Source organism: Mercenaria mercenaria, unplaced genomic scaffold (assembly GCF_021730395.1).
Source record: "Mercenaria mercenaria strain notata unplaced genomic scaffold, MADL_Memer_1 contig_105, whole genome shotgun sequence".
In the NCBI taxonomy this organism is placed as follows: domain Eukaryota; kingdom Metazoa; phylum Mollusca; class Bivalvia; order Venerida; family Veneridae; genus Mercenaria; species Mercenaria mercenaria.
Window position 1 is genome coordinate 50955 of NW_026459021.1, and position 12328 is coordinate 63282.

Sequence of the window (12328 nt, forward strand, 5' to 3'; positions counted from 1 at the left end):
TTGCGCATGACACATCACCTTGCTATAGGGAACATCTGTGCAAAGTAATTTGAAAATCCCTTCATGAATGGCAGAGTTATAGATCAGTTATAGACCAGGCACGAAAAGGACCCTGTTAACCTCTGATCTCAAAGTGTGACCTTGATCTTGCAGCTAAAGGTTTAGGTCTTGTGCATGACAAGTTGTCTCATTAAGGGGAACATTTGTATTTTAAAATCCCTTCATGGATTGCTGAGTTATAGACCAGACAAGAAGTATGACAGATGAACGGACAGACAGATGGCAGGATGGATGGAAGAATGCAGTCCATTTTATTCCAAAAAGGTGGGGGACAATTACAAATTGATAATATGACCATCACCGTCCCCTTCACTGCATAATGCAGAAGAGAATAACTAATAATATGACCTTCACTGTCATAATGCACATGCTAGTGAGAATAACACTGATACGACCTTCACTGTGTCACACCAACAGCTTGTGCAGGGGAGAACAACAATGATACTATGACCTTCACTGTGTCATACCCATTGCAAGTGCATGAAGATTAGCATCAATAATATGACCTACATTGTGTCACACCATTATATGTGCATATTTATAACAACTTTATAAGAAATTAACTTCTGTTCAGTGTATAACAGAAAGCAATTTTTAACAGTAGTAATTGCATCATTAAATCAAGAATTAATGCAGACACTAAATGTTCTTCTAATTACACAGCTTTCAAGTCATTTCACAGAATAACCCATGAAACATAACAAATTACATTTACATAAAACTGAATAACACTTTACCATGCAAGTATATACAGAGATATGTACAAACTGTCTAAAACTGCACATTAACAATATAATTATATTAACAGCTTCCTCTGAAAATGGCATAACTACTTGCATATTGCAGAGAACAAAAACAAAATGTGGAACTATATTATGAATATTTTGAATGTAATCAGGTGTAATTAGTTCAAGTGATGCAATTTAAATCACTATTTAGACACAGCATGAGTAAATAACATGTGTTTGCTAAGATTTAAATTCATATTTCTGTCAATGTAAGGAAGTAGATTGATAACCTGTTATACAACAACAGCAAAGCTTTGTCATCTGACCCATATTACATCAACCATTACATGTAAGAAGGATTGTATTAAATACAATTTAGAGTTTTACTGGACAAGGGCAATTGCATAACTCCTCATACAAAAGCAACATAGTTAAAAAGCATTCTTTTATAAAGATTTACTTATAAAGATCTACACAAGGCTAATCAATTTAAGCATATGGCATGGTAGAATATTCTGACTGAACCACATGTATTCCATCACTATAAAAATGTATAGCCTAGAATTTAACAGGTTCTGGTAAAAAATCATCTGGGAAAAAAACGAGATTCATCATCTAATGTTCAGTATCAGACAAACTTACAGTATCTGCAAACTGTAAATTTTTTACTACTCTTTTATCACTGACTTTATCTAATAATGCCCTTAGCTTATCCACATTCTTTTTCATTTCCGGACTCTCCTTTGAATTCTCCACCAATTCCTTTGTTTCAAGTGATGTCAAATGTGAATTTTCTGAAGACGCACTGTTTGTTCCAAGTGAGCTAGAAACCTTCAATGGGGAGTGATGTAGCTCCATGTAATTATTTTCAGTTCTACCACTTGTTTGTTTAAATAATTTGGAATCTGATATTTCAGTTACTCTATCATTTTCACTTCTATCTAATTCAGATTCGCTACTGTTTGCACTTGTACTAATTTCTAATCCGTTATCAACCGTTTGAGATTTTATAGATTCTCTGGTTTCTTCTGAATCACTCATTCCTGTGAACTTAAATGCTGGAAATGATACACCTGGACCTGAATCACTAAGCCACGCGTCATCGCTTTCTGATGTCACTCTTTGTTTTGTATTCCCTACATTCGATTTACAACGTTTATGACTTCCATCTTTTCTTTCCTTGAGTTTCACATGTCTGTCGCTTATTTTCTCTGCCCCTTTTACTGATTTTAAGATGTCTTTAATCATATGTCTTACATTTACTGGTTTGTGTTTCTCATTCATCTTTTCATTACAGTCTAATTTAAATGCTCCATCATCGAGCATATCTTTCCAAGATTCTTTTTCTTGTCTCTTTGTGACAGTTTTTATTTTCCTGCTTGAGCAAGGTTTTCTTGTCGATTTCAATTTTTTAGGACTAGCTACCTTTCTCGATATGCTCTTTTCAAGTACTTTTCCATCTCTCAACCTTTTCAAAGACGTCCTTTTTGCGTTTTTATCAATGTCTTCAGAAGAGGAACTTCCTTTCACCTCTTGAGCTTCTGTCTGTTGAAGAGACAAGTCTAATGGCATCTCACTTTCATCTTCATCTAGATAACTAATGCTTTCTTGTTTAAACTGTTTCAATTTTAAGTAACTCATATTACCGTCATGTGTCAATACTGGTTCTTCTTCAGTTTCTTTCAAAAATGTATCGTCAGCCTCTGCTTGTTGTTTCATTTTCTTACTTTTACTCACATTCTGTTTATCACTTTCTTTTTTCTTTCTTTTTGATATCTTTGTTTTCTGTTCAAGTTTTTGACTTGAAGCTTCTTGCAATGGCTGAAATGTTGCTAAAATAGAAACAATACCATCATGACTACTGAGATCTTCAATACTTGAACTAAGCTTTTCATCACAATTTACAAAAACTGACCTTTCAGATGGCTCAATATGCTTTATAGTATTATCAAGTTGGCCTTCTATTGCTCCATCCACTAACTGTGTATTTCCTTTCACTATTGCACATGGGAATTCACCATTTTGAACTGAATCTGATTTGCCTGTACTACTTACTGTGTTCAAACTGCTTTTTTTCCTTTTAGTGTTTCTTATTTTTGTTTTCTCAGGTAGTCTTTTTTTACAAATATTTTTTGTTGTCTGTGCACTTGGTTTCTTTTTGCTCTTTTCACCAGCATCACCTGGTCTTATTTCAATGTTATCTACAAATCCCTGCTGATCACTTACACTATTTGTCAATGATTTTGCTTCTAATTTTTCTTCTTTAGCGATCTTTGTAATTGACCTACCTCTGGGTTTCTTTAATTTCGTGAATTCCATTTCAACAACATTCTCTGGCAGACTAGGTTCATCCATTTGTCTATTCAATTTTTCAGTTTTAAGTTCATCTGCATTCGCAGACATCTTTGATTTTCTTTTTGCTATCTTTCCTCGATTATTTGATCTACTTCCAGCACCAGCTTGCTTTATCTTGTAACAATCACATTTACATATTGTTTGCAATACCTGTGCTTTATTCTTACTGCCTTTAATCTGATCACCAAAAGTGATATTTTGTTTTCTTTTCCTACCTTTTGGCTTCTTTACTTCTGGAGGACTTGCCCTATCAACATTTTGAATTCTTTCATTGCTACCACTTTTTCTGACATCTAATGTATCCATTTCTAGATTTACATTTACCTTGGGAGTATTCTGACCATCTCTGTGCCTACCTTTTCCTATTTTTTCAGAACATTTGTTCTTTATTCTACTTCCTGCAGCTGTTTTGTCTGACTGACATGTATTTAAATCTTGTTCTTTATTTACAATTGAAACCACACTATCAAAGATCTCATCTTTTCTTCTTTTACCCTTTTTAACTCCTAGAATATTTTCATTTGTAACATTTACTTGTTTGCCATTTTCAACACTTTCTTCTGCTACTGGTAACTCTAAAACTTTATTTCCTTTACTGCGTACAGTATTAGCACCTGAAGATTTCCGCCTGTTCTTTAATTTTCTGCCTGTAACACTTTCATTATTTTCTTCATGTAAAGTTTTCATGGAGGATGTATTTCTTTTCTTGTTTGTAGTGTCAGTTGCTGCCTCTTTCAACTTTATCTGGAATAATTTTTCTAGGAATTCAATTTTCTTTTGGCTTTCAACATTCGAGTACGTGTCAGTGTTGTCATCAGCTTTGCACTCTGGCTTCATGCCAGTTTCATTTTCTTCCACAGAGTTCTTGATCATTTTACTTTCTTTTTGGTCCTGACCTGTCTTTAAACATGATTTCTTATTACCCTTACTTTTCCCTTGCTCTTTTAAAGTGTCTTTTATTTGTTTCACTTCTTTATTACCATTTACTCTCCTCTTTCTTACTTTTATTTCTTTTACTTTGACCGTAGATTGTACTTTGTCTAGTTCTTTTAATTTCTCATTATCAGGATGTTTTTCCAATGCTGTGTTTCCTTCAATGTGGAAAGTTTCATTTTCTTCCACAGAATTCTTGATCATTTTACTTTCTTTTTGGTCCTGACCTGTCTTTAAACATGATTTCTTATTACCCTTACTTTTCCCTTGCTCTTTTAAAGTGTCTTTTATTTGTTTCACTTCTTTATTACCATTTACTCTCCTCTTTCTTACTTTTATTTCTTTTACTTTGACCGTAGATTGTACTTTGTCTAGTTCTTTTAATTTCTCATTATCAGGATGTTTTTCCGATGCTGTGTTTCCTTCAATGTGGAAAGTTTCATTTTCCTCCACAGAATTCTTGATCATTTTACTTTCTTTTTGGTCCAGACCTGTCTTTAAACATGGTTTCTTATTACCCTTACTTTTCCCTTGCTCTTTTAAAGTGTCTTTTATTTGTTTCACTTCTTTATTACCATTTACTCTCCTCTTTCTTACTTTCATTTCTTTTACTTTGACCGTAGATTGTACTTTGTCTAGTTCTTTTAATTTCTCATTATCAGGATGTTTTTCCGATGCTGTGTTTCCTTCAATGTGGAAAGTTTCATTTTCTTCCACAGAATTCTTGATCATTTTACTTTCTTTTTGGTCCAGACCTGTCTTTAAACATGATTTCTTATTACCCTTACTTTTCCCTTGCTCTTTTAAAGTGACATTTCTTTGTTTCACTTCTTTATTACCATTTACTCTCGTCTTTCTTACTCTTACTTCTTTCACTTTCACAGTAGATTGTACTTCATCATCTTCTTTTATTTTCTCATTGTCAGGATGTTTTTCCAATGCTGTGTTTTCTTCAATGTGGAAGTCAACTTTCCGCTTATCCATATTAGTAGCTTTTGACTTCTGGGCTTCTTCCAGCTCAAAATCTTTGAATTCAACCTGTTTATAATTAAAATCCTTGTAAAAATGCAAAATCTGTCTATTACCTTTCCTCTTTTTACCAGCTGACTGTGCCTTTAACTCAGCTTCAGCTATAGCATTTTTCGTTTTTACAGTTTTATAATTTATCTTCTTTCTATCTTCAACTTCACAGAATTTTCTTTTTCTAACTTTCTGCTTTATCTGTTTCAATTTTCCTTCTTTTTCACTTGAGTCATCACTAGAGTCAGGAAATGATGCCTGTATTGAAACTGAAGAGCTTGTTATTTCAGATTTCTCTTTTGAGAGATCAATAGACTGCTGAGCATTGGCAGAATTTTTAGAAGCATGGTTTGTCATAGAAAAGTAATTTGTCAAATCATCCTCGTCACTGGACTGCTCACTTCTATCATCATAGTTCTCTATATGTTCATAACCAGCATCTTCACTTTTTTTAATTGATAGACTTTGCTTTACATTTGCTTTGCTTTTCCTCTGAACTGGTTTGAATGTTTTCCAAAGGTTCTGAATGTGTGACTTTTGACTCTGAGCCTTATTTTCATTGGTTGTTATGCTGTTTTGCTGCTTATGCACATTTCTCTCTGGACTACTTTCGGTACTTTTGCACTGAACAAGCCCACCTGATTTAGTAACTTTCAAAACTATTGGAGACTCTGTCTCAAAATGTGCATTTAGAACATCTGCTTGGTTGGCTGCTGTAGCTGTGTTCTGATTTGGTGAAGAAAGATATTCATCAAATTTCTTAATATCAGTATCATCACTAATAATGTCTACCTCACTTGTTGAAAGAATGTCAAGTTTGCTTGGAGTCAGCAATTCTAATTTACTTGGTGTAAACATTTCAAGTTTGTTTGGTGTCAGTGGGTCTTGTTTACCTGGCGTAAGGAATTCAGATTTGTTGGGAGTCAATGGATCATGTTTACCTGATGTATTAAGAAATTCCAATTTAGAAGGTGTCAGCTGAGCAAGACTATCATCTTTAATAATCATTTCAGGATCAACTGCATTCAATGGAAATGCAACTAACTGACTGTCATCAAAATTAAAAGAGTCATCTTGATCATTATCACAATGCTCTAAGCTTGAATGTTCCTGATGATCACTTTTATTATGTTCATCATCTGAATATAATACTTCATCAACTACATTACGCTCAACATTTTCATACACTCTTGTCAATTTGTTATTAATTCGAACAAAACGAACTTGCATGCCAGGTTTGAATCCTGTGTCATAATGTGTATTATCTGCCCTTGTAAACGATGTATTAGGATTAGATTGTTCATACATGTAGTTTTCTTCAATTGCATTTGGGAAATTATACCAGTTATCATTTTCTTGTGATGAATTTTGCAGATTATGTGTGGCCCTACTCTGACCTCCTTGCGGTCTATTTTCAAAAGCAAGTTCCTGCTTGTGTTCTGAAAAATCCAGTTTCTTAACAGCTTGAAGATTTGTCTCCTCTATACTTGCAGTGGTTGCTAAAGGAGATTTGTTGATATCGTATTTAATCTGTCCATCTTCAAGTCTTATATACACTATTTCTACTTTTGGTGAAGCTGTTGTTTTAGGATCTTCTGAAGTCTTACTTTCATTGTTCGACTTGTTCAGCTCATTTCCAAATGGTGACTTTGTTTGTCCTTCACTATTAATGTTTAGTTTCTTAGTTTCTGTTGTCACATTCACTTTCTGAGGGCTAGCTTGATGTGGTTTTTGTTCAAGATCTGCTTTCCTCAATGTAGCCTTGGTAAATGGATTGTATTGTTTAAAAGCACTGAACATACTTTTACCCTTTACAGACAAAGGCTTTGTCTTTGTCAAAGATGCACTGCTCACATCTTGTTTATCACAATTGCCTGCTTGTAGTGCATCTGTTTTACTAGGCTCATGCTCCTCTTTGAAATTTGTTTGCTTGTCTGTACTTGACAGCTTTGCACATAGAGAAAGCCAGTCCTTTTCATTTATCAGATAATATTTGTCACTTTCTCTTGAACTTTCAGGATTCTGCTTGCTAACAATACCATCATCTGCTTTAGTATCTTTCCCTTTCAGAAGACCTGAGTTTTTCGTTTTAGCAATAAATTCAGTTTTTTGTTCCTCAACTACCTCAATGCTACTGCTATCTGTGAAATTTCCTAAATTATTCAACTCAGCTTTTGATTCTGTACAACTGTTTATTTCAATCTGCTGTTCAAAATTATGTTCACTGTTTGCAAGTTTTACAGTACTTTTCTCATCAGTGTTATAAGTATGTTTGTTTTCACCACTTTGTGCTGCTATGTGCTGTTCTACATCTATCAGGTTTGTCTCACTGTCATCAAATGTTTTATCAGTGCTTTTATCAGAGTTCTGCATTCCTTTCTCTGATGTTACATCAGTATTATCTAATACAACATCAGTTGTAGTCTCACTAGTCTGGCTTACTTGACGTATGTCATCTGGGTTACTAGTACGTGATTTTTCAGTGTATGCATCAGGACTTGCTTCTTTAGTTTCATGTGTTGCTTGTTTGACTGTATGTACCTTTTTTAGGTAAGAGAATAGCTCCTCTTCATCAGAGGATTGTTCAGCTGTTTCGTTTTTCCTGTACCTAGCCATTGTACTTTATTGCTCATAAATCACATGTCAAGGTTTCCTACAATGTTTGCTCCTAGAATTCTGTCAACGTCCTTGGTTGCCATGGAAACACATGTGTGGCTGTCTGTAACATAAAAATATAACAGTTACTGTTTTTATAAAAGCATGTGTAAATTTATGTTCATTTCGTTGTGCTAAAGTTCAGTTTTTGTAGTATTTTAGTTTACACAACAAACAAGGTCTCAGGATTTTGCAAAAATAAACTAGAGGTACAGTATGACCCTTGATTGTTCACCTGATATTCACATCTGACTTGACTAAGGAACAGTGTTGTTAAATTATTTTAGAATTGGGTCAGCAGATTCAAAGAAAAAGATTTTCAAGTTTTCCAAAGACCCATATATGGAAAACTAGGCCTGCAATGTTTTTAACAAGAGGGTTATGATGACCCTGGATCACTCACCTGAGTAATATGAGCTACATGTTTCAAATGTCAAACTGATGATTTTTAGAAATTTTTTGAAAAATTTTCCGATGTACGATCAAGTAACCCCTGGGGCGGGGCCAATTTTACCCAGGGGGTCATGATTTGAACAAAGTTTGTAGATGTCTACTAGGCTATGTTACATATCAAATATCTAAGATCTAGGCCTTCTGGTTTATTTTTAGTAAATTTATGAAGATTTCCCTATGTACAATCAAGTAACCCCTGGGGCTGGGTCAATTTGATCCTGGGGGTTGGGGGGGGGGAGGGGGGCAGGGTCAAGTTTGAACAAATTTTGTAGAAGTCCACTAGGCAATGCTACATATCAAATATCTAAGCTCTAGTCCTTCTGGTTTATTTTAAGAATTTTTTTGAAGATTTTCCTATGTAAAATCAAGTGACCCCTGGGGCGGGGTCAATTTTGACCCCGGGAGTCATGATTTGAACAAATTTTGTAGAAGTCCACTAGGCAATGCTACATGTCAAATATCTAAGCTCTAGGCCTTCTGGTTTATTTTTAGAAAATTTTTGAAGATTTTCCTATGTAAAATCAAGTGACCCCTGGGTCGGGGGTCAATTTTGACCACAGGGGTGATGATTTGAACAAATTTTGTAGAGGTCGACTAGACAATGCTACATGTGAAATATCTAAGCCCTAGGCCTTCTGGTTTATTTTTAGAAAATTTTTGAAGATTTTCTTATGTAAAATCAAGTGACCCCTAGGGCGGGGTCATGATTTGAACAATTTTAGTAGAGGTCCACTAGGCAATGCTACATGTCAAATACCTAAGCTCTAGGCCTTCTGGTTTATTTTTAGAAATTTTCTGAAGATTTTCCTATGTAAAATCAAGTGACCCCTGGGGCGGGGTCAATTTTGACCCCGGGAGTCATGATTTGAACAAATTTTGTAGAAGTCCACTAGGCAATGCTACATGTCAAATATCTAAGCTCTAGGCCTTCTGGTTTATTTTTAGAAAATTTTTGAAGATTTTCCTATGTAAAATCAAGTGACCCCTGGGTCGGGGGTCAATTTTGACCACGGGGGTGATGATTTGAACAAATTTTGTAGAGGTCGACTAGACAATGCTACATGTGAAATATCTAAGCCCTAGGCCTTCTGGTTTATTTTTAGAAAATTTTTGAAGATTTTCTTATGTAAAATCAAGTGACCCCTAGGGCGGGGTCATGATTTGAACAATTTTAGAAGAGGTCCACTAGGCAATGCTACATGTCAAATATCTAAGCTCTAGGCCTTCTGGTTTATTTTTAGAAATTTTCTGAAGATTTTCCTATGTAAAATCAAGTGACCCCTGGGGCTGGGGTCATGATTTGAAAATTTTTTGTAGAGGTCCACTAGGCAATGCTACATGTGAAATATCCAAGCTCTAGGCCTTCTGGTTTATTTTTAGAAATTTTTTGAAGATTTTCCTATGTAAAATCAAGTGACCCCTGGGGCAGGGTCAATTTTGACCCCGGGGGTCATGATTTGAACAAATTTTGTAGAGGTCCACTAGGCAATGCTACATGTGAAATATCTAAGCCCTAGGACTTCTGGTTTATTTTTAGAAATTTTTTTGAAGATTTTCTTATGTAAAATCAAGTGACCCCTGGGGCGGGGTCAATTTTGACCCCGTGGTCATGATTAAACAATTTTAGTAGAGGTTCACTAGGCAATGCTACACGTCAAATATCTAAGCTCTAGGGCTTCTGGTTTTTGAGAAGAAGATTTTTTAAGATTATCCTATGTAAAATCAAGTGACCCCGGGGTCATGATTTGAACAAACTTGCTAGAGGTCCACTAGGCAATGCTTCATACCAAATATCTAAGCTCTAGGGCTTCTGGTTTTTGAGAAGAAGATTTTTAAAGTTTTTCCTATTGGTTGCCATGGCAACCAGAGTTCTGCATGGAATTCAATTCTTTGAACAATTTTGAAATGGGGCCACGCAAGGATCATTCCTGTGAAGTTTGGTGTAATTCTGCCTAGTGGTTTTCAAGAAGAAGATTTTTTTAGAAAATGTTGACGGACACACGACGGATGACACACGACGGACGATGGACATTGAGCGGTCACAAAAGCTCACCATGAGCATGGTGAGCTAACAAAAAAAGAACGATTTGAAAGAATTTAATAGCGGCCCAAGGGTGTGAAGTTACAATCCATGTCCATCAGTAGATACTGAGATACCAGCTTACATACAAAACCTAACAAAAAATTGCTAAGTCGAAAAAAGGGCATAATTTTGTGAAAACAAAACAAAACAAGAGCTGTCACTAATGGTGACAAATGCCCCCCGCAGCGCCTTGACCTTTGACCTGGTGACCCCAAAGTCAGTAGGGGTTGTGTACTCAATAAGTACTATCAGCATGTGAAGTTTGAAGGTCCTTGGTACAGTGGCTCACGAGTAAAGTGCCTTCATGCATAAAATTAACATTAGCCCCTGTGACCTTGACCTTTGACCTGGTGACCCCAAAGTCAGTAGCGGTCGTGTACTCAATAAGTACTATCAGCATGTAAAGTTTGAAGGTCCTGGGTGCAGTGGTTCACGAGTAAAGTGCCTTCATGCAAAAAGTTAAAGTTGTGACGAACGAACGAACTAACGAACAGACGGACAGTTGAAAACTAATATGCCTCTCTTCGTGGGCATAAAAAGCAAAACAGAGTTATGGAACTTGTGCAATGTAAAATTGTGAATAAGTGTGTGAAGTTTCAATTCATTCCAAATAGTGGTTACTTTGCTTACATACAAAAACTTAACCAAATAGAGATGCTGACGCGGACGCAGACGACAACATACAGGCAAGTCCAATATCTATACTTATTCTTCTAACAGCCAAGCTAACAAGAGCCGTCCATAAGACAGCATGCTCAACTTTTCTCAGTGCTTGAATTAGAGCTTTGCCAGAAAAAGGGGCTTAACTCAATCAAATATACACTCAGAGTTATGGGGATTGTTTCTTCTGGTGAAGACTTTGATAGTAAATAACTATTTTAAGTTTCAAGTCAATAGCTTTGACAGTAACAAAGATATCAGACATTATATAAAACTTTAACCTAAAAATCGTAAGTTGAAAAGGGGCATAACTCTGTCAAAATTCACATCAGAGTTATGGAGATTGTTTCTTCTGGTGTAGACTTTGATAGTAAATAACTCAGGCCCTTCCCCAGAAATTTTTTAAGGCGCTGGGGTAGTTTGCGTGGCGGGATAAGGGGTGGGTGCGGGAGGGGTTTCCCCTCCCGTGTTTGATTTTTTTTTTAAAAATCAAACCCAAATGGTGCTTTTTTAAGTATACCATATGCAAAAAAACACAACAACATATATTTCATTACTTCTACATTTTTACATAATTATATAACCATCAATATATCATATACACTACACAGATGTCCACTTCTTTTATATGTATTTTCGAACAACACATATGTCCTTCCACTTCTTTTGTACTAACACTAACAACACAGGCATTTTTGTTTTCATATACCGGTAAGTGTCTGTCTTTGGCTCTGTGCCATTCCTTTACTGCACCACTGAAATTAAAGTCATTCAATTTTTGTCCCTGCATTGACACCATGAGTAAGGCATTAGGCACTTTCATGCTCACTGGTGAATGGTGGGTGGTCTTTACACATTCAACTGCTGAAACCTCTCTCACAATCTGAAAGTACAAAAAAAAAGTATTTGTTATTTTCCCAGAGCAAGGATAACCAAGGATTGATTTATATTGTAAAAGTTCCTAAGATTTGACATTTATCTTGTGTTCTTCTGCACAATGAATTGCAACAGTATTTCTGTTAAATATTTGTGGGTGTTAAACACCATTGCAGCCTTTTTACACACAGAAGCAGGTTCTGTATTTCAAGTTTAACTATGTATTTTACTGTAAGCAGCAAGTTTCAGAAAGAACATGTATACACACCAGCTGTGGAGGTTGGTAGAAGCAGTCCCACTGTAGCGACTTTGCTCAGGTTTGGGTGAGACTCGGACAGATTACCAATAATCCACTCCATGGTGCTCAAAGTGTTCATCTGTGGTAAGGGTGGCTTTCGCCTGTGCCCATTCAATAACCGCCTGGTCTTCTTCAAGGGAGAAGAGTGATGAAAGAGCCTGAAATGAAACATAAGTTACAATGACGTTTCAATGACTTGACAAAATG

The 12328-nt window shown here is 35.7% G+C and overlaps 1 protein-coding gene across 1 annotated transcript; it reads right to left on the reverse strand.

The window, feature by feature from the left end:
- Nucleotides 1-1403: 1403 nt before the first annotated feature.
- Nucleotides 1404-7712, reverse strand: LOC128551391 (uncharacterized). Its single transcript, XM_053532239.1, has 2 exons — nt 2912-7712; nt 1404-2785 (listed from the first exon to the last, which is right to left on the reverse strand). The coding sequence occupies exons 1-2, from the start codon at nt 7710-7712 to the stop codon at nt 1404-1406; spliced, it is 6183 nt and encodes a 2060-aa protein (XP_053388214.1).
- Nucleotides 7713-12328: the final 4616 nt, after the last annotated feature.